Source organism: Protopterus annectens, chromosome 10.part0 (genome assembly GCF_019279795.1).
Source record: "Protopterus annectens isolate FY-2018-M chromosome 10.part0, PAN1.0, whole genome shotgun sequence".
NCBI classification, from domain to species: domain Eukaryota; kingdom Metazoa; phylum Chordata; order Ceratodontiformes; family Protopteridae; genus Protopterus; species Protopterus annectens.
Genome location: NC_056744.1, coordinates 1448679720 through 1448703785, shown reverse-complemented (window position 1 = coordinate 1448703785; position 24066 = coordinate 1448679720). Strand labels below are relative to the sequence as shown.

Genomic DNA, 24066 nt, shown 5'->3' with positions numbered 1-24066 from the left:
AAAAGTTTCTCCTGGCTTTTGGTCTCTTGTATAAAATATTTGGCTCTCCAATGCAACACTTGTCTAGGGGTTACACATTTCTCTAAATTTACGTTTCAAGTACTCAGGGTCCTCCCTTGATTCAGCTTGTATAACGATATGGTGTTTTCCCCCTTCCCCTGCATATACTGCTGGTGCATACACAAATTAACACTCTCTTTCAATGGCTTCTGACCCCGCTAAGTTAAGCAAAATAAATGCCCTTGTACATTCATCTTTATCAGAAAAAGCTGCTTGTATGAAAACATCGTATTCCTGCTCAAATACTCTCCAATTCTCTGCAATATTATGATCAACACAAGTGGACTGGATCTGCGAAATGCCTCTGCCATATCAAGACACAGTAATAAAGATCCTTAGAATCATGAACAAACATACCCACAAATATGTCAGGAAGTTATGCCAGAACTTGTAATTATGCCCAACAGCACAACAGACTTTTCGAAATAACTGCACTTTGTAAAATAAGTCTTCATAGTACAATGAACTGCAGACAGCCCAAGAAACTTCTTGAAATGGCTGTACTTTGTGAAATAACTCTGTACAGTGTGAGAAACACTTTGAAATTACTGCACTCTGCAAATAAAATGTACACAGCACAAGAAACCTTTCGGAATGACTGTATTCCAACTGCACTTTACGAAATAACTGTACTTTGCACCCAGTAAACTCTTTGAAATAATTGTACTGTAATAAAGCACACACTGCAAACACTTTGCACACACTGAAATACTTCGAATAACTCTAGTTATACTTTGAATAGTTTGGTCAATGCGAAATAACATGTCAAAACATGGTTTACTAAAAAAATGCAGTTACCTTACTCTTTAAGCTTATTTCCCTTTTATTGTATTTGTTATGCCCATTTTACCTCTTATCATGCTTGTTATACTTTTAAAATGCTCATTATGCAAATGTGAAGTAATTCTGAACACCCACAAGTATTTCTGATAATTCTATCAAATATCGTGGTTTTGAATATTTTGTTTAATCAATAATGCATTTTGTGCCTTTCATTTGATTAACAATGCGTTTTGTGCTACTCGTTTGATTAATAATGTGTTTTGTGCTTTGCGAAGGTTTCATATCATTTTCTTTACAAAATAAATCATTTATATAAGTTTTGGTTATCTAAAGTTTGTTTCTGGCCTTTTTTTAATTGTTTGAGCACCATCACCCAACCTGCTCAATGTACCTTCACCTTTAACTCTGCACCTCATGGCTTGAAGAAGTTGCACTCTCTATCCCAGTTCTGACACCATGTCGCTCATCCGGTCAGGATGAAACAGATGAACAGTTGTGGGTTCAGTTTAAGCAGCTTTATTATAAACAAACACAGGATTGAGGCTTCGTAAGTTAAACTTAAACTTATAAACAGACTGACTACTGCACTCATACATGGTAACACTCTGGCTGTTCTCTCAAAATGGCACTGCTGCCTAAAAGTGCTCGCTATTTATATGCACATGCCCTCACTTTGAAATGTTTCTTAAAGACACAGCACACAGACTGTTCTACACTGCAGACTGCCCCACTCCCTAACACTTGACTTTCTTGTCCACAGGGGAATCAATCGGATGGAGAGCTATTGCTCCAATGAAGGAACTTAAAGGTTCCCCTTCCTGCACTCAAGTTTATCCTGTGGACCAAATTAAAAACTGTTGTCATGATCCCCTTCTCCTTAACAGGAATTTGCCCTCGTTTATGACACAGAAGGAATGCCCATGAATACATGAAAGGCAGTTCTTTCCAACATACAATACAGAATAAGATATAAGGGTAGGGAAGTCCTCTCCCATCTGTCCAAAGAAATCTTGAAGACCCACAATGTAGGGGAAAAGTAGGTGTGTTGTCCTGATGGTACATCTACTGCAATGATCTGAAGTTAAGGTAGGTGTTATGTAAAGGTTGTTTTAACCAAACACCAACTCCAGACCTTCTAGGAGACTTCAGATATTAAATAGCAAAACTCATCTTCTATTAGGTGATATCATTCTGTCTTTGGATTTCAAAGCAGCCATCCCTTGGAACAGCAGTCTTTTTTCTCTTACTGTGTGGACATCACTATATCAAGGGAAACATGTCCATAAAAGGAAGGAGTGTGTCTTTCATTCCTAGTTCTTTCCTAGTGTAAAAGAATGTAAGTAGTCTGGAAATGGAAGAAATTATCTCTCTGCGAAGCATCAGAGATGGGCCAGGATTTAGAGGATGGAAGTCCTGACTGCTGATTAAACACCCCTAGGAGATCTGGTGTTATAAGGTACACAACAACATAACTTTGGAAGGGTCTAAGGGGAGTTCAGTCATCACCCCAAGATGTAGTTAAAGAACACTGAACAGTATCGTCATATGGCAGCAAGTTTGGTCCTAAAAATCCCTAGACAAAAGCAGGTCATTAAAGACTGCACTCCCACACTCCATTCACAACACGGTGGCTACAACAAGCTTGCAGTGCTTATGATAATGACAATGTGAACCTTGAAAAAGGAGTTTTGCACTGAAAGGCCCCTGAAGCAACACCCCTAGTTTAAGCCAAACAGGCACAGTACATTTTGAGATGCAATTTGCTTTGTTTGCCCTTGCAAAGCAAACAGCTGGTCTTCCTAACTGCAGCTCTCATACACAGGAAGTACCTTGTGCTCTTTAAAGTTATAACCTGCTCTACACAGCCTAGCCAGGATTAATCTTTTATAGGAAAATCACCGTCAGTCATATGGACTGCTTCAAAGTAAAATCAGAGACAACTTTAAGCAGTAACTGTGGGTTAGTGATCAAGGTTGTGACTTTCATGAAAAACCTACCCAAAAAGCCTTTACCAGATATTTTTTCTACATGAGGATATAGCCACCATAAGAACAACTTTAAAACATAAGAAATGCACGTCACAGAAATATTCAGGTGAACAATTAGGTAATGTCACCCTTTCAACGAATAAGTGTCTCACCGTACTTGGCTACTGCCCTGATCTCACACAGCTTCACTAGTGTCAAGTTGATGGTGTGCGCAGTCCATGTACTGCACAAGGAGATCCAGGAAGCAAATGTGGTGGTGCCTGGGCCTGCTTCTGGAGCAAAGGAACCCAAACTTGAGGAGTCCAGTATAGTGCCATAAGAATGAAGTCATCCACGTCTGTGCAACTTTAGAAGGACCCCATTAATGAGTGGTGTTAGCAGAAATGTGTACTCAAACCTCCGACTGGATGGTAGGGATCGTGTCTCTTAGAAAAGCTCACCAGGAATTGGTCCTTATGAAAAATATGGCAAATTTGTGTTTTCTGGGCATGCAGAAAACTCTGTTTTAGGAATACTACATTACTAAAAACCTCCTTCAAGATATTTTGCTTTAATTCTCATTTATAATAAAAAGACAACTGCAGAATGCCCAAACCTGCAATTTTTGTATCTCCTGGCAAAGGAGACAGCAGTGAGTCCCACTCTGCTTGCTAATGGAGGAGGAGACTGGAAGGTGTCCATCCAAACCAAGAAAGGACTGGAGACTGAAACAGAATGCCTCACACCTCAGCAAACTGATGCGGGCATTCAGTTCCTGATAAGACCACATACCTATGATCAAACAGGAGTGAAATTATGCTCTGTATTCCACTCTGAAGGTGTTCAGCATGCACATCAACCATTAGGTCAGAGAGAAAAACATGATCCTGGAAAAAGTTGGCTGTTTTCATTCATCACTCCCATTCACGATACCTTGGAGGATTTAGAAATCCAGCCTTTGAGGCAGTCCTAATGCTGATCCCAGCATGACAGCAGAGACCACTGGGAAATCCTCATATTAAGCCTGGCAAACTGAATGATTGGAGTGGTAGCTGACACGAGTCCCACTGCTAAGAGAAAAGGGAGGGCTGAGATGGAGCTGTGCTATTTCGGGGCATACAGTCCTTGTAAGATTCTCTATTTTCTTCAGGGAGAGAAAAACATGTCTTATAGTCACAATCAGAACCAGTCTGAAGAATATCACTCTCTCAGATGTCTTAATCTTCTATTGGGTGAGTCATTAAAATTGTTCATGTGGGTGTGTATGTGACTGTTTCCAGCTGAAATGTAATGGCAAGATTAAGACAAGTCATTTTTTTATCAGCATTCCCACATACCAATTGGATAAACAGCTTAGTATTTGTCTACTAAACAAATTGAGTGCCTTCTACGACTGCATGTCATATCATGTACCAGGCTACTTTAATTTCCATTTCATCTAACAACCTAACCCTAAGCATTTGTACACAGTTCAAGTTAAGTATGACAATATAACACAACAACACATGAATATATCACATAAGTATTGCTACATTATTTACAGCAAGTGCACACTGAGTAATAATGAACATAAAGGGAATTAAAAACCATGACAAGATAAGACCAGTCATCTGCAATAAACGGTGTATTAAAATTACAGATGCATATCCTTCCCACCATTTAGAAATGACACAATTGTTAACTTTTCTAATATAATCATACAGGTACAGGCCTTTTATGAATTTGAGACAAAGATAGAATGTATTTTGATTTGTCAAAAAATGACTGCTAAGGTATTAAAGAACTAAAACTCTACAGGAATTTGGTGAGTTAGTTATCAGACTATATCATTCAGAATGTGGCTCAGGATTTAAAAAAAATGTGTTATGATCAATTAGACAATCCTGCTACTTTTAAGACAGTAAATGTGGATAAACAGTTTATAAGGAATTTGAACAGCATTATGAAAAGATGAACCACCCTTGGTTTTATTATTAGAAAAACAAAACAGTTAATAACCTGATGGTTTAATGAAAACATACAGCACAGCATTATACTGTATGAAACAGACCATCTTGATAAAAAAAATCTACTGCTGCAAAGGCTATGTCTCCCAGGAACTTTTATATGGTGGCCCTAAACCCTTTCAGGTCTAACTCTGAGGATGCATGACTTTGAACAAAATAGAATTGCTAGATTCACATCAAAACCTGGCTTACCTTTTACTCTAAGCTACTAATTTACAGTACTGGGGTGTGCAGGTGTGGCTTAAACATTGAGGAATGCAAGAAGCTCAGCCCACCCACAGCAAAAATAGAGTTTAAATATATATCTTGTCCCAATCCATTTCTGGAATAAGACTGCAGAAATAAACTGCTGGCATGAATACATTAAAATAACTTGCAAATATTTTGCTTGTAGTTAATTCTGAAGAAGAAATCCGAACTGTAATAGTCCTACAGATGGGTTTTGAGAAATCAGTAGCTGTTTTTACATTTTTTAACCATGAAAAGCATGTATCTACAAAAGTACCTGCTAAGTTGTGATTAAATGAGCACACAGTATACGTTATAGATGCAGTAGTCCAGAGTTAACAATAATGGTTAGGTCTTACAAAAGGAACTTTCTGTAGTCTATCCATGAAATCATGTTCATTTTTTTTTTCATTTTCTCTTTTGATCAGCATGACCACCACCAGGTAGTCAGTCCCTTTCCTTCCCCCAACCCCTTTCTAGACTGACCAGCTTACTCCCTCTTCAGGACTGGGCTCACAGTTAGTGGAGAATTCAACCAGCTTTCAAAGGGATGGAGAGGAGATCAAAGCATTCTGACTCTTGTGCCATTCACTCCATTATGCTCTGAACTTCCTTGAAGGGAGTGCAAAGATGTAAAGTATGCAGCTGAAGGCACTTCCACTAATAATATTCTGGAAGGAGTCAAGCCCCCGCATCCCCACACCCTTATATATTCTTAAAATACTGTGGCTCCAACACAGAGAAGGAGCAATTATTACAAGTAAACCATGTAAACAATGATTCCAATAGTGGGTGACCAATGCTTTGGTTAAGTTGACCAGTGTCATGACTAATTCAAAGAACTATACAGGATATGTAAAAGTCTTAAGGAAAAAAAAAACAAGGCAGTCTTTAGGGCATCCTTGGATTTCTTATTTCTTTGCAGAAGCAACTTTGTGAAGCTCCACTGAAGAGAAGACCCTCATGGAATAGGTTCATATCCCAATGTCAATGTGAATTCCCTAGATACCTCGTTAGTCTATCAAGCACTTACCTACTGTAGTCAAAGATATACAGAGAACCCTCTTAACAATTTGTTTCTTCAGCTAGCAATCCATCAGTATGATTCTTCTCTAGAATGTCTCTTTTGGAAGGTGATGAGGAGACAATTTTTTACACTGGTGTCATCACTCTGACATCTCTGAAGAGTCGACCAAGTGTTGTAATGTTAACTTCATTTTCAAGAGTCTGTCATGGACTACATACATACGGCTGTATGTGTGGCAAAAACCAGACTGCAAAACTTCAAATCCTCTGAGACTTCTTCATCCAAGCCAAAACAATGTTCCTGTTTCAACACAGGAGATATCACCCAAAAGACTATCCCTAAGTGTACATGACATGTATTCAAGAACATTCTTATCACATTGTTTGTGCTTTCTAGTCACTCAGAAAGATTACACTGAGTGTACATGTAGTCTACACTTTGTGGTAACCTTTATGAATCCCTGTCAATATTTAAAGCTGCAAAAATATCAGTAGGAAAATTAGAAGGAAGAAGGTGCAAGTTATGTCTGTGTTATCTGTTCACTCAGAATAGTGTACATGTAGTGTAGACATTACTGAATCCCGGAGGTTTTCTATATAACTAGTCTGAACTGCTCTGTTATTGCATATTTGTTTTCTTTTTATTTCTGTGAAATGTTTTGTATGTCACCTGGGATGAGTCTGAAACTGGACAATATTGATCAGTGCTACATCCCAGTAAACAAATGTAAACAAACAGATACACTGGGTTGGCAGGTACTACAAAGACACAGGTTGTAGTAATTCTTACAGATCATTTTTTGTCCATAACAGCAACTGTCAAGCAAGTATTTTGGCATTCAGAAAGCTCAATACTAATTTTTAGAAGAAGTTGATAAACACAGTGAAAATGATTCTACACCATAATCAAACTGAAAACAAATGATATGATAACTGAACAGGCAACGTCATTTGGAAACTGAACAATTAAAACATGCAGAAAGTGTAAACCTACCAACAAAGACCTGACTACATGGCAAAGCTGTGTACCCAAGGATGACACTGCTATAACATAAATTTATGCAATGTTAACATTTCTGAAACAAGCATAAGCAGCAGCTATGCTTTTAAATGGTCTGTCGGATCATTCCCTTGTCCTACAGCACAAAAAACAAGAGCAAGAGCATTCACCCAGTCCAGAAGATCCGTACCAGACATCTCCCGAATCAGCAACTTCTACAACAGAACCAAAAAAGGTCAGAGTTTGCCATCACATCAGTTTATTTTGGGGACATCATCAGCTAAGAGTGTGATACCTCTTGTCTATGGTTTACTACAACATATCCACTGATTCTCTGGAAAAGGGATATGTCTACATGCTAGTGTTGCCTACTTAGGTAACAAGAAATCAACTGCATTTGCTAAAACAGATCAGAAATGGCCCAGGATGATACTTGGTCTCCCAACGTTTTTAGGGCAAGGGTGCCTGCTCAAAGCTTGAGGTGTCTGATGTGGGACCTCATCTCTTGGAGCCCAAATGAACTACCACCACAGAAGTGCTCAGAAAGACATATGTGACACCAAGAAAAGCGAAGTGCTCAGAAAGACGCGACACCAAGAAAAGCAAAGGGCTCAGAAAGACATATGTGACACCAAGAAAAGATCCACGAGCATGTAGTGGCATGCACCTACTGATGCCTCAAAATCTATGCCAATATCTGCATCTTCAAGCATACAAACGGCACAATGAAGATTCTATAGACAAGTAAGCCCAGAAAGCACAGGAAGATCTAAACCGCAACCTTCCACTGCATTATTATGTAAGCTGCTAAATTCATGAAATACTGAGCCCTTTCCAGGGGTAGGAATAAAAGGCAGTGGAGACCGTATAGCTTAACAACAATGAAGGTAATCATTAAAAAGTGATAAGAAAGGAATTTTTCTAGTGCATGGGTACCTTATGGACTACAATCAAGACAGTACTTACTCCAGGGATGTTACCAATAAGTTCAACAAGGAAGCTACAAGCTACTATTACTGACAGTAGCATACATACAGATCCTTCACCTGCAAGGATTTAGCCACCCTGGCAAACATGCTGCTCAACAGTATGAAAACAAAAGGAACTGTGTACTGAAAGTGATGCCCACCCACAATAAATCAAAGAAATATCCTGTGCACAGCCCAGAATCACATCTGTCAAAAGATATTCATGTCCAGTGACATCATCCAGGTGTGGTGTGGCAATACAGTTAATCTTCCTGGCTCAAGAGTACTCCCAAAACCCTTGGTGGCCAGAAGCCTCCATTTACCTGCTACTCTTGATTAAACCACATATGAAATCATACATCTTAATAGTTTCACTGGTAGTAGGACCAAACAATTTAACTGCAGAAGGAAGCCACCAGCACTTGTTAACCTACAGTGACAAATGACAAACCTGCTGTCAGTCAAACAATAATACATGTACAATAAAAGACTAACCACAAACATGTAAACATAAATAAATTAACATTATTTAAGCAAAAACTAAACAGTGAAGTTACAAATTAAATTAGCAGAGGACTTTTAATGTGCATAAGGAAAAATAAAATATTCAGCTACACTGGATAGAGTATATACAGAAAAATCTGATCTACAGATAACTAAACATTCTTGCTCTCTGTTGCCAAGAAAAAAAGAGTTACAAAAATATGAAAACTATGCAGCCAAAGCACGATGGTTTTACACAGATGTACAACCAATTTTGTCCCAGCAAAAATAAGATAGGACACAGACCAGTCTCAAAAACATTTATACACATTTCAGATCATCACTTTTATTCTGTTTCCCATATCATTTCATTTTGCAGAAAGCATAACATTTCTTATTTGACATTTTGTTCTTTGCTTTCCTACAGTTTAAGGAACTACAAGCTTCTCAGAAACAATGCATTTACATCTCAAGGACTTCTTCCTTTGATGTACGCTTTACATTATATGGCTCTTGCTTTTCCTGTCTCCACCCCTGTGTAGCTAAATGCTATGCAAACACTTAAGAAAACTACACTTCAAAGATATTTCATATAATTTTATATTCAAAAAGAGAGAATATTAAACTTTCTGAGGAGACGTGTTTTCAGAACAAATGTGTTGCAATTAGTAAACAAGAAAGAGAAGAAAAAATATATAACCATCTTTAAATCAGTTTTCCTAAGTTTGGCTAAGAACATGAGTCTCTTAGCAGAGGAGTTTGAGAAAAAATGTTAAAATGGCACATAGGACTGGACAATCCCAGCTACAAAACCATCAAGGAGGGTCCTAGATGTTAAATTGGCAGGTACTGCTGAGAAATACTGGCATCAAACTTACGAAGTAAGCATACATAAATGACAGCTACAGTACTCATTTAGCTTTTGTAAAATCCTAGGGTTAAGATAAATGTCTCACTCAAGTGTACTTTCTAGCTTGCGCTGGTGGCTGACAGCCAAAGTGATCAAAATTCAAACATCAGTTTGGGAATCTGACAGTGTAGCCAGGAAAGACACAAGTGTTCAAGGCCACAAGCCTGAGAACTGTCCTCTCTGGTGCACACTGGGGAAACAAGGACACAGTGTTTCCTGTGGGTGGGCAGGACTATTCTGCTGAGCTCTTGTGGACATGAGGAATGAAACAGCGTTTATGCCCACTGCATGCCCCACCTGTGGGTTGTCACTAGGCAGACACACCAGGGTAGGGTTAAAAGAAAAAAATCCCAAACAACCCTGATGGTTGCTTAAATGCTGGCCTCTCCCAGTTGTTCCTTAGCCTCAGTGAAGGAGGAACAAAGAGGCTGATTGGTCAACTGAAGCTGATGATCCAGAACAAAAAATATAATACACTTCCTTGGGTTAAGCATTAAAAGGAGAAGCTGATGATCCACAACAAAAAATATAATACACTTCCTTGGGTTAAGCATTAAAAGGAGAACAACTTACCCCACCATTATAAATGTTCTGCAAGCTCACAGCAAACTCCTGTTTATATAGCCAGACATGAAGGCTGTATACAGTATGAAGATCCATTTTTGCAAAGCCTTCATTTGACATTGATAAAAAAAATGTCAGGAGATTAAAATTCATTTGTGCATATAAATTGACACAGATATCTTCTGTTTTCAATTTTCTTTATTTCAAAGGGTCTCCACAACTCAATGAAATTAATGGTGAGGGAAACAGTAAGTTTCCTCAATTCTAATTTCTTACAGTCTTCTTCTGTGCACCAAAGCAGAAAAAGTACAGTTTTCAAAGAATTTACCATAACAGTAGGTTGTATGTCTGATGCATGACATCAGCTCATACACGATGGGGTAAATGGACAGACAACCATGGAGCCTCAGAATGCTTCCAAGCAGTGGCCTTAAGACTACTGAGAGAGGAGACTGGAAAGCTAGGAGGGGTGTAGCTCCAACAGGTAAGAAAACTCCCAGTTCCTATATACAGAGCAGAGGTTGAAGCAAAGGGGGAGAGAAATATGAAGGTTAAAGTGAGGTACAGAAGAAGGGACAGAGGGTGGGATGGAATGCTGCAAGAGCCAACACACCCCTTAGAGTTGACCCAGTAGTCTGGGACTTAGGGACATACACATAGTAATCTAGCCTTTGACCATAATGTGTCTACAGTAGTGAGGAAATAATTCTATGTTCTGCAACTTATAAACAACGGTATGGCATCCTGGTCCAAAGAAGTCATTGTTTCACTGTATTCAGCATTCATCAGACCTATCATTGAGTACAACTGTAGTGTCCACTGAGGTTCCCTACTAAAAGAATACAGGGCACAAGTAAAATGTCCTATGGAGAGCGCCTCAAGGTCATATCCCTGTATTCTGTCTCCTACAGGCTTTTAAGGGGAGATCTATGCCTGGCATACAGGGCATTGTCAGACCCCACTCTGATGGACCTCCTGCATATCCACAAAACAAACAGCACCAGAATTACGCATTCTAAAGACTTAAAGTTTGCCTGTGATATAAATAGGACCTGCTGGACAGACAATTATGTATCCCAGGGACTACCCCATCTCAGGAAAAGGAAGCAAGAGTTCCTCTCTAACCCAATTCAAGTGCAACTTGGACAACTGGATGGGGAGCAGGAAATTCATCCCTTGGTTTGGCACCTATGTCTCTAATGGACATAGGCAATCTGCAAATGGTTCATCTCCTAGGCCCCTGCTTGTAAATGTTTCACCTCCCAAGGCCCTGGTTACTATTATCAAGGGTACCAGAACTTGTCAGAGATTTGGGATGCATGGCTAGGCTTACAAAGGCCCTTGTGGTCATTAGCCTAGTAAACACCTATGAACCTAAATAATCAATAGGGTATCTACTGTTATGGCAAGTTCTTATACAACTGTACTATATACTGACTGAAATCATTGACATATGGGTGATGCCCACAGCTGAAAGAGCAAAGAAGGGTGGCTGGCTACTGAGAAGAGTTACCCAGGAGTCTGGACAGAAATTACCAAAGGCTGGTCTGGACCTGGAGAAAGTATCAATTTTTGTAGTGTTTGGTAAAGGTGTGTACAAAGGAAAAGATGACTGCCTCTAAGATAGACCTGGAGTCTAGTTATTTGTGAAATGCTCCTGAAGAAGCCACTGCCCTAGTGGAATGTGCTTTAGGGCAGGAAAGCAAGTCTTAATCACAGAGTGAGTAGCAGAAAAAGACAACCCTGGAAATCCAAGCTACAACAGTTTGGAGACTGGCTGCCCCAACTAAGGACTCAAATGACAGAAACAGCTTGTCAGTCTTTCTGAAGGATTTAGTTTTGAACAGAAAAAATCTGAGGTGCCTGTGAATGCCCAGAGAACGCAAAATATTTTCCCTATGTCTTGTGGATTAGGAAAAGAAAGTGGGAAGATGAATAATCTGCTTGAGGGACAGCTCATTAGGCATGAAGGATGGATTGGCCTTGAAAATCACCCTGTCATTGTGAAAAATAAGAAAAGGGGAAGTGGTCGTGAGAGCTTGCATCTCAGAAACTCTAGTAGGAGAGATGAGAGCCAACGACAAGTTTTTCAATTACAGATTTTAGAGAAGCAGAAGCAACTGTAAATACGGTTGGTTTAGACTTTGATTTCCATTTTCTAGTAACTGCTTTTTTGGCAGTCCCCAGAATTAAACTTAGCAAAGGCTTACTATGCCTAGACAATTCAGATCCTATACACCACCTCAAAAAAATAATAAAATCACTTCCTTAGTTATACCAAGTTTCTTACCCAGTATTTCTAACAGAGATGTCTATAGAGAATTTTTAAAGCCTGCCAACTCATTACACTCCCAAAAACATGCTCCCAATTGCTTCTTCCACATCACTCCTCCAACATTTGCAATCTAATCAAGGAACAGTTTTTTGGCATCTGCATAGGGTATAAACATACCTATGCAAACCATTCCAAGTGCAAATTCGAAATCTTCTAGACTGTTGCATATTTGGGAATCATATCCTCCCATTGTTTCTTTGTGAATTAGTTAATCAATTTCTCTTCCTAATCTTATCAAACCTTCTCTGATTCCTGTAGTTATCATGCAATATTTTATATGCCTGACTAATTATCCCTTTGACAGCAGCTTCTGTCCTAGACTTAGCTACAAACTCTACCAGTGCAGGTCTTTCACTTAGGATTACCCTAGCCCTTTCTCTTTGACTATACTCTGATATGAATCCTTGATAGAGAAGGCAGGCTCTAGATGCAGTCCAAATATATTACTGGCCTCTTCCCATTCTATTACCTTTCCTTCTCCAATTATTTGCTTCCAACACCTTGGTACATTTGCCAGTTTTCTCCAGTAAATCCCCCCTTGCCTATTCTCTGTAACCCTAATTGCAGTCATCCCTATCAGCAGAATTTTCTTTCTGCATTCCCGTGTTGGCTTAGCTTTTAGAATGCTTTCTGCTACTTTATGACTAAAATATTGTGTGTGGCTATTGTTATTCTCCTTAAAGATCTGCATCCTAAATTCCACTCTTTCCTCATTTCTTGAGATTTCCAACAGTTTCATAATCATCTCTTTCCATTCTGAATTACAGCTTTCTGCTTGTGCCTTAACTGTGTACTCTAAAATATTCCTTTAAATCAGGCAATCCCAATCTACCTTGTCCTAGTGGAAGAATCATGTTGCACCACTTGAGACTTGCCCTCTTCCCCTCGCAGATAAAATCCTTCAGCTCTTTATTAACTGCTATCCACAACTTCTCCTCTGGTTGATAAAAATAAGGCTGACCAGAGTATAAAACTAAAGGGACTAACATTTCCACTGCTTGTATCTTGCTATCCATCTCCATAAACAAGAGCTTCCAGTTCTTCAGTTTTTTGCATTACCTTTTGTTTAGTCTCTTCCCACATACCCTTAACTGCCATAAGAGAATCCTTTTTAACCCATACTCATATACTTTACTTTATCAAGTCCTCATGAATATGGCTATTACTCAACCAATACGGGTATACAGCTATAGTCTTTGTTTTATCTTTATTAATGTTGTATCCCAAAAAGACATGAAACTGTCCCAGAATATTCCACAACAATGAGATGCCCTTTTCTGGTTTTATCAGTTACAAAATAATACCATCTGCAAATAAAGCCAACTTTTGCTTACCATACCAATTATAACCTTGAATTTCTGGGTCTTATTTTCTTTGCCAATGGTTCTTAATATAATGCAAATAAAGGGGAAAGAGGACACCACTGCCTGGTTCCTCTGTCCAGACAGAACTTATCAGAGAAGAACCCCACCACCACTTAAATTCTCCCCTTCAATCCCTTATTTATCCTTCTAATTAACCTTATTATTGTGTCAGGAAATGCAAATGCTTCCATTGCCCTACTCATAAAATCCCAGCTTCCTCTATCAAATGCTTTCTCTGCATTAACACCCACTATCAATAGTGGTATTTTCTTACATTCTGCTTCCTTCTGGATCATCATTGCTCTATTAATGTTGTCACATTTGCCTTCCCAAAACAAAAACAACCTTAATCCACATCTATCAATTTTGGCAACACCTTTGCTGTTCTTATTGCCATTACAGACTAACTTTATAATCCTGGTTTAGAATCAAAATCAGCCTATATGAAGCTGGATATAATAGGTCTTTACTATCTTTAAGAATTACAACCACCACAGCTTTCGTCTAGGATTTTGGTGCTTTCTCTCCTTTTTAAACTTCCACAGGAATACCATCTATTCTTGGAGGGTTTCCTGTGGATTGGTTATACATCAGCATTATCTCATCTGCTCCTATCCTAATTGAGCCTCATACACCTCTAAGCTTGGCATATTTAAATCTTATATTTCTATTTTGTGCTTTTTCTTGATTTCCACCTTTGTCTGCTTTATACAGATTTCCAAAAATAGTCCAAAATATTTCTAATACCTCAACAGGATCTCTGGTTATTTTCCTTTTTATAGGCTCCCTAACCTTGGCAAAAACCTTTTCTACTTTCTGTTGCCTAAGTTGTTGTGCTCCAGTTATTATCAAAAAAGAGTTGCTTAACAGCAACCTTTCTACACTCATGTATATTATCCAGGTTGTCCCACATTTTTTCTTTAGCACTCTGCAGTAGTGCCTCCTTTTATTCTGTGAGATTCCCCTTATTCTGCACTACTTTAACCTTTGCTAGTCCCTCTAAATAATTCATGTTACTTCTTAACCATATCTCTTTTTCTTTTATTTCTATACTATTTTTTTAAGCTCTACTTTCATATTATCCCACTCCCTAGCTATATTTTCTGAAGAAATTTCTAGTTTCCCTAATAATGCCAGAATAATTTCCACTACCCATTCCTTAAATTCCTCTTAACAGATTTTTCCCCAGCCTTTTATTTCAGTTGATATACACCTTCAGTGTTTTGTTTAGTTTAATCAGCTCTAAGCACACTTGACTTATTTTCCTCTAGATTTCTAGAAGTCATGTCTTGCACCAAACCGGAATTTCTTTTTGCTGAAAAGCTGCAGAATTCTTCCTAACCAGTGTATTCTCCTCACCTTTTGTGGTTGATTTTTTTTCAGATTTTCAAAATTTCTTCTTTTCTGGCATCCACGCAGTATACTTACTAGCCAGTAACTGAAATGTATTCACTGCCCACTTTTCTGAGTTTCTGTTTTCACACTGGGAGTGCTGAAATTAAGCTGTTATTCAATGTACAGCTATCATGGAAGCCCCTGCCACTGAATTCCTGTACAAGTATTCTAGGTCATCAGGCACCTTGTAAAAACTGTCTTGCCAAAGGAAGCTTCCTCAATAGGGGAATATGGTGCATCAGAAGAGATCCATCCTGGGGAGTGCAGCTGAGAGAAACCGTCCAGAGAATGGTTATAGTTGTAATCTTTTTCTTCATCAGAAGAGGAAAAGTACAGTTGTGTACACTTACCATAAATTTAGAAGCTCGAGTGTATTCATTGTTGCAGTCATTACATTTGGGTAATCCTGCTGGCAGGTTGCCCTCAGTCAGCCTGAATTCCAAAGTCTTGGGTCCTGCATTGGCTGCTGTCGCCCTTTCCCTGACGTCAGGTCGTCAGGGGTATAAAAGAAGCAGCTGAAGGCATTTTCTTCAGTTTTTCTTGCCCCAGATGTCAGGTGCCCCCTAAAAGGGTAGCCAAAATTCATTTATATATATATATATATATATATATATATATATATATATATATATATATATATATATATATATATAAATACATACTCCAATATAAACTTTACCTTCATCTACAAGCAAATACACCACATAGGTTGTATAATTCAGAGAAGGAAAGAAATGTTCCAGCAGAAAAATGGGGGATGGCGGGTGGGTAACCTGGACTGCAACAGTGAATACACTCGAAAATCTACATTTATAAGTGTACACAACTGTACTATGTTCTTCGTGTTTCATTGTTGCAGTCATTACATTTGGGTAGAGTCCCAAAGCTATGGTTGGGAGGATGGAGCTAAACACCATTTGGAGCGGCTATGAGGCCCTGCAGAACTGCAGTGGCAAAGCCTGCCCTGGATTTAGAGTAGAGTGGCAGATGATAGTACTTTGTAAAAGTGTGAACTGAACTCCAAGTAGCAGCCTTTAATATGTCTTTGGTTGGTACTCCCCTGAGAAAGGCTGCTGAAGTGGCTGCAGCTCTGGCTGAATGTGGCCTAATGCCCTTAGGCACTGGCTTGACATGGTGTAAATAGCAGAAACGAATGCAGTGCCCTATCCACTTTGAAATAGTCTGCTTTGAGATAGCCTTTCCTTGTGATCCTGCAGCACAGGCCACTAGTAATTGCTCTGTCTTCCTGAAAACTTTGGTTCTGTCCAAGTAGAATCTAAGTTGTCTGTGTACATCCAAAGAATGTAGAATTCTCTCCCCCTTGTTCTGTGGATTTGGATAAAAAGTTGGCAGATGAATAGTTTGGTTAAGAGCCACACTGGACACCACCTTAGGCATAAATGTTGGGTTTGTCCTCAGAGAGACCCTGTCTGGATAAAACATGATAAAAGGTTCCACAGCCATGAGTGCCTGTAGCTCTGAAACCAGTCTTTCAAAAGTTATTGCTAGGAGCAGAGCTGTTTTCCAAGATAAAAACTTCATGTCAGCAGTAGCAGCTGGCTCAAAAGGAGGCAGGGTGAATTCTTCCAAAACATAGTTGAGGTCCCATGCAGGCATTGGTGATCTCCTTGGAGGCCTTAAGTTTTTGGCTCCTCTGTGGTACTGCTTTAATAAAGGATGAGAAAAGATTGGTGGCTCTGTATTGTAATGAGCCGAAATGGCAGAGGCATGAATTTTAATTGATGAAAAAGATAGGCCTTTGTCCAGCATCTCCGTTACGTACTGCAAAATTTAAGGAATATTTGGAACAGCTGTATCAGTTCCTTGTGCCTGGTTCCAAGCACAGAATCTCTTCCATTTTCTAGCATAAGATTTTCTAGTACTAGGCCTTCTGGCTTCCAAAATGACATCCATCACAGCTTTACTGAGAGGTGTGTTTTGTAGGACTACATTATCTGCCATGCTGCCAGGTTTAAAGTACTGAGTTGGCTGTGCAGGATCTGACTTTGCTGGGACAGCAGATGAGGTATTTGAGGTAAGGTCCAAGCTGGGCATTGAGACAAGTTCCTTAGGATTGGATACTAGTACTGGCGTGGCCAGTCTGGGGCAATCAGTATCATCTTTGGCTTCTCCTGTCTGACCTTTAGGAGTACTTTGGGCAGAAGAGGCAGTGGAGGAAAGGCATATACTGATAGGGCATCCACTTTTAATGCTTGTCTGTGATAAGTCCTTGTGCAGAATATTTTTAGTTGGTAGTTGTGAGGGGAGGCAAACAGATCTATGTCCGGGCATCCCCATTTCCTTATCATGAGGAAGACTTGTGGATCCAGCTGCCACTCGTGGGGATCCATGAGGTTTCTGCTTAGTTCGTCTGCCAGAGTGTTTTCCTTTCCTGGCAGGAATTGTGCCTGCAGATGTACTTGGTAAGTTAATGCTGTATCCCACAAAGCCATGGCTAGTCTGCAAAGGGGGTAAGAATGTGTGCCCCTCTGCTTGTTTATATATCACATGACCGTGATGTTGTCTGTCTTCCTCAGTAGTTGTCCCGGATGAAGTAGGTCCTTGAAGGCTGTCAGGGCATTTGGAACAGCTAGCATCTCCTTTTGATTGATATGTAGATGCACTTGGTTTGAGGACCATGTGCCCTGAATGCATCTTCCTGCCATGTGGGCCCCTCAGGCATAATCTGAAGCATCCGTTGTTAGTGTCTGCCTGGCTGGGGGTAAAGTGAATGGCTGTCCCTTGTTCTGGTGACAAGCCTTCGCCCACCATCGAAACTCCTGCTGCAGGTAGGGAATGAGAGTAATCATTGTTTCCAGGCTGTGGCAATGTTGAGTCCAAACACTTTTTAGGTACCATTGAAATTTCCTCATATGCAGTCTTGCATATGGAATTAGTAGGATGCAGGATGCATTAAGCCCAAAGCCTGCAGAATTTTTCTTGCAGATAACTGGGCCTTTGTTGCCAACATTTTGAAACAGGTAGTCAGTTGCCTTTGTCTGGCGTGAGATAAGCCATCTGGGCAGTTGTATTTAAGCTTGCACCCAGGAATATTATCTCTTGAGAGGGTACTAGTTTTTATTTCTTTTCGTCGACTGTGTACCCTAGGCATGTTAGAAGCCTTTTCACAAACGCCAGATGCTGTAGAAGAATGTCCTGGTTCTCTGCTTGAATTAGACAGTCGTCCAAGTAAGGATACATTTGTATTCCTCTTTGTCTGCAGAATGCAATTACTGGTGCCAGGCACTTTGTAAATACCCAGGGCGCAGTAGATAAGCCAAAGGGCAGTGCAGAGAATTGGTAATGCATTGAGCCAGCCTTGAATCTGAGGTATCTTCTGCATGGTTGTCTGATTGGGACATGCAGGTATGCCTCTTTTAGGTCTCAAGTCACAAGCCAAGCATTCTTGCCCAGCATGGGCAGAATCTGCTGCAAAGTCAACATTTTGAATTTTGGTACATCCAGGAATGTGTTCAAAATAGATAGGTCCAGAATTGGTCTCCAGGCCTTGTCCTTTCTGGGTACCAAGAACAGTCTTGAGTAAAATCCTTGTCCCTACTCTTGCTCTGGTACTTGTTGAATGGCCCCCATGTCCATGAGGGATGAAACTTGTTTTTGCGCCTCTGCCCATTGATTTTTTGGGAGATCTGGCCAACCTTTTGCCTTTGGCAGGGTATAGAAATGGAACTTGTAGCCTTGTGACACTATATTTAGATCCCACTTGTCCTGTGTTATAATGTGCCAATTTTGTGAAAAAAGTGCTATTTTTTCCCCTAAGGGTGCTGCCAGGACATAAGTGCTTGGTGCTGGCAGGGGGAAGTTATTGGGACTGTTTCCTGTATGGCTGTGATTTGTCATCTCCAACTTTGGAGGTAGAAGCACCCCATTGCTTTGACCTGTATGACCCTTGCGCTTGGGATCTGCCTCTAGGGCGTCTGGATCTGCCCCTTTGAGGTCTGTCTGACAAAGGAAAGGACCAATTCTTTGTAGGCCAGTGTCTACTAAACCTAGGTGGCTGTACTTGTAAAAAATCTTTGACAGTTTGCATAGATTTAGCTTTGTCCTCCATTTTCTTTAACACCTCTTCTGCCTTAACACCAAACAAAGTATCATGCCCTAAAGGTACATTTAATAATTTAACTTTAACATGATCAGGCAGATTTTGTTCCTTTAGCCAAGCATGGCTTCTAATTACAGAACCCATAACTGTGGCCCTGCAGGAGGCCTCTAAAGAATCAAAACCACATTGCAAAGTATGCTTTCCAACTTGTTCAGCTGAATGCAATAAATCCTGCATTTCCTTGTTTTCTGCACATTCAGAGTTTAACAACAGCTTCGGTTTAAGCAATGCCATGACATGTTGCTGATATCTGAGCATATGAAACTGACAGTTTAAGGCCCTTATAGCCAAGGTAGTAGATGTGTAAACCTTTTTTCCCCATCTATCCAGTGCCCTAGAATCCCTGCCAGAGGGGCTACGGTTTTTTGCAGTGGAAGCCTCAACTCCTTTGGGACCTTGTGAAATAGTTTCTGGGTCTGCAGCAGGGTTTTTAAAAAGGAATTTATGCGAGTCAGGAACCCTGTAACATCTGTCAGGCTTAACAGGAGCTGGAGGTAAGGAGTCAGGGGTCAGACTAGACTCTGAAAACACATCTACAAAGTCTAACACAGGTGGAATGGCTAGAGGCCTGTGTTGAGGTAGTAAAAGGAAATCCCGGAGCCTCTTTAGATTCTGAAAAATATGGACTCTTCCAGTGGAAATGCTCCCTCATGGTATGCAAGGTTTCCACAAAAGAATAGTCCTTTGAAGGAGAAGCTGAAGGTGTAGATTCTTCAGCATCAGAATCCTCATGGGGGGGGGGATATTCCTGATCAGAAGAGGAATCAGAAGAGATAGAAACCTGATCTGAAGATTCATAGTCAGTCTCTTGCCTAGGCCTCTTATCAGGAGGGGGATGGGAACCCCTGATCAAGGTAATCAAGTCTTCGACCATTTTCAGCATCTGTTTTTTGGGTATAGAGGCCTGTCCACGTGGCTCTTGAGTTTGTTTCTTTGCTTTAGAAGGTGCTTTAGTCTTTGCCTTTGAAGCTGAGGTCGGTTTAATGTAAAGATGTTTAGGTCTGAATACACCCTCAGAAGCCAGTGCCTGCTCAGTGGCTCCGGACCCAACTGAGGGAATAGTGTCCGAGGTTCCAATACCTTGAGTTTCCAGCGGCATAGCCGACTCCACGTGGGAGTCGGTAGCGGCCTGCGACTCTAAAGTAGCGGGCATCAGAGGCTGCGAAAGCGCCTCACTGAGAACCAGCAACTGGCTTAGGAGAAGCTTCGTCGTCGGTTTTGGACCTCGGTTGTTTATCTCTCTCCTTTTCTTTGCATTTTTTGTGAACATTGGTAGTCAGATATCCGACGACATTTGTGGATAATTAAACAGGCGTCCAAAATAGTTTAAAGCAAAATCATACCGACGCTTAATAGTGCGTTGGTTAAATCTAGCACAAAACTGACAACCAAAAACGTTGTGATCAGGGCCTAGGCAAGGAATACAGCAAGAATGAAAATCCTTATGAGGTATTTGCTTTCCACAAGAAATACAATTAACTTTTTCTGACATCAGTCTGGAGCAAGAAAAAAGTTTCCCCAATGGGGTTCTTAGCTTTACTGAAGACTTCGGATCTGAAACTCGAACACGAAAATCTCAGGAGTTGGCTGACCGGCACTTGCGAACTGCTTCTGCTTCGGGCACCGTGCGGCAAGAAAGACTGAAGAAAATGGCGTTGGCTGCTTCTTTTATACCCCTGACAACCTGACGTCAGGGAAGGGGTGACAGCAGCCGACGCAGGACCCAAGACTTTGGAATTCAGGCCGACTGAGAGCAACCTTCCAGCAGGATTACCCAAATGTAATGACAGCAACAGTGAAACGCGAAGAACATCCAGAGTAGGTTTTTGAGGAGTAGCCCATGGTAGCAGACACCCAAAGAAGGGAGGCTTCAAAGATGGCTTTGAACAACCCCTGTGAGAAGTCTATCCACTCCTTTTTCCTAACTTTGAAGAAGAGTCCACATGCCTAGTCTTCTGTTTAGGCACGACAGCCATCTGGAGAAGACATGGAGGTTCGGTACCCTGTCTGACTGCTATTAGAGAACCAGGAATCTCTTTTCTAACCAAAATTTGAGGGACACCATGCAGTCCCTTGGAAATGATGAGACGCTGTTCCTTGGACATATCAGCAATCTGCAAGTCTTTAAGTGCCATATGCTCCTCCAATGAAGTCTCAGTAGTGGAGAATTGAGAAGCAGCCTGAGTCCCAGACCTCTCAACCAACTGGGGACAAGTCAAGAAAAAATCAGGGACAATCAGGGACACTTAAAATATTAGTGCTATTAACTTGAAACATTGACAGAATCAGAGCATATGAATTAATACACATTTTCTGAAGTAAAAGAAGTTTATAACTCTTAATTATTGTCATTATTCATTAAGTGTAATTCACCATCTTTCCTCCAAAAGTCACTAGTTTTAGGAGGGATTAAGAGGGACAGAGTTAAAATTTGAGTCAAAATCAGGGACAGTTGAGAGGTATGAGCCTGACGTATCACAGGTTCTAAAACCTCAGTGGGGAGGTCAGAGTCAAAAATGTTAGACTGTGGATCCATTCAAGGCCTCTATAGTTTTTTCTTCAGTGGCAGAGGGAAGTTAGAGGAGGCAGAGTCAGCTATCTTCGACTGGGCCAAGCATTTATGATGATGGGTCTCTAGAAAGGTGTTGAGAGAAGAAAGCCTTGACCTAAGGGTTTTGAAATTAAGTACTGAGAGTTTGATTAAGATCTGTGATTGTGTTTTAGGCCTAGGGAAAAAAAAAAAAGACACATGTCATACAAATCCTTGCATTGAACCTGCCTACCACACTCCCACTTTCCTCTCCTAGCTGATGTCTAACAACTTTCAACAAAATAGGAAGGTCCCCAACAGGGTGTCTGGATAAATAAGCGAAATAAAGGTACAAATGAACATAGTCCAGTGGATGCATGACCTGTATTTGGGCTGACAGTGACAGTCTGAGGATCCACGCTCATACGTCCATCTATATACCCCAAAGCATATGAAAATGAGGTCACGTTTTCAACATATGACCTAGGGAAGGTAAAGCTTTTGTTCCCTGGGCAGATGTCAGCAGTGACAACCCATATGTCAGGAATACTGCAGCAGTGATTTCAGCCAAGACATCAAACAGTTTCTCTACCAAGAAGGGAGGGAAGAAAAGAAGAGGTAACTCAAGCCTGTTTTGGGTAGCTTAGAGTAGTTTACTTGAGTAAACTTATACATATTATAATGTAGCAAATTTATAAAAACATATGGATGCCCAAAGAACAGAACTTAAGAGATCACATTATGACAAGCTCCCTGAAGAATGCAAAAATCAGAAGAAAAAACACTGCCTTTAATGCTGGACACCTTCAAAAGCTGCAGTTATTTCAAACTACATTCACAAGAAAAGCAATGCACTTACCCAAGTGTCTCCTTTGTTCTCAGAAAATCAAAGACTGGTTCTTCCATGTGCATCTGAAACAAAATCATAAATATTTTCAGAAGTTTTAACTAATGTAATGTTAACTCTATCACTTCATCATACTGGAAGGAAAAAAAATTAAGAAATAGCATGTTTGTCCACTAACAAAAAACAAAAAAATGATGGTTACTCAAGATTTGTTATACCATCTATTAATGGACCAACACAATTGAAAACCTTGGATGACTGCATAATCTATGCTGATCCAATACAAGGTAATACATCACATCTTGAATTCCAGCATCTTTGTGTTTACTTTATCATAAGAAACATATTACTACACTAAAAGAAATAACCAGGAGGACTGGAATCTAAGACGTCAAGGTAACTGCTGTGTGCTATTTGGTCACTGGATCTGAGAAGCAAAAGTTATGTTTGCATTGCATTAGTTACAGTGAATGGGATTAAGGTAGATGTAGGAGTGCAACAAGAGAGTAGAATGTATTTCCTCATGTCTGGGATTTTCATGGCCAGGACATCAAGGTGCTGTCAAGGTCTGGGCCCTATTCAGTTTGGGGACATGAGAGTTGTATCTTTCATCTGCTAAGAATACTGTCCTCTAAGCCTGAAGTGACTGATCTCCGGCATACACTAGCGTAGTTAGCTGCCAAGTGTGAAGTGGTTGGGATGAAAATCAGCACCATCAACATTAGTCGGTATGTTTCTCTTCTAAAGAACATGGACTGTTAACTGAAAACAATGGGAATCAGTTACCTCAGGTGAAGCACCAAATATTCTGGAGCGTTGATGGTGAGTGAAGGAAAGGGTGCTGGAAAACTGATCAGAGGGAAGGCGTAACTGTAGCAGTACTGCAGGTACTGTACTGGTCTTTAGTTAAGAAGCGAGAACTAAGTCATAGGAAACTATATCAGTCATGTTCACAATATCACCAACATCCATGAGCTTTCAGTACTTATTTAAAGAACAGACTTGTTGATATGAGCAGCTTAAATGAGGTTCCTTTATAAGGTAACAGAAGTGAGAAGCTCAGCAAAACAGGAGGATCCTGAAGCAGAGCTACTGTCAACACAGAGAAACAGATGTCAACTAAGATGATTTAGGTACTTTGTAAGAATGCCTACTGCCAACTCCCACATGAGTCACACCACACAAAACTCACTGGGAAGAAGCCCCTAAGCACACTGAGGACATGTTGGATGGCTTACAGTATTCAGCTTGTCTGGGGATTTTACAGAATGTGATGGAGACTGCTGCCAGCAATAGAGAAGCCTGGTTTACTCTGCAAAGGTTTGCTACCACTGCAGCCTTCACATGGGCAATCAGCCTAGAGAATGGAGAACCCTGAAACCCAGTTATCTGTCAAAACCTCAAACTTCAACTAACAAATCTATTCCAAACTGAAACATGAAGGGGAACCAGACATTTTGGGGGGAAAAATACCCCACAT

At 40.3% G+C, this 24066-nt stretch overlaps 1 protein-coding gene across 1 annotated transcript in view; it reads right to left on the bottom strand.

The window, feature by feature from the left end:
- Positions 1–24066, bottom strand: part of NRDC (nardilysin convertase) — an 853803-nt gene that overhangs the window by 289329 nt on the left and 540408 nt on the right. Inside the window, exon 27 of the mRNA XM_044086887.1 lies at positions 22599–22651. Coding sequence (XP_043942822.1) covers positions 22599–22651 — 53 coding nt within the window. The remainder of the gene's footprint in view (positions 1–22598; positions 22652–24066) is intronic.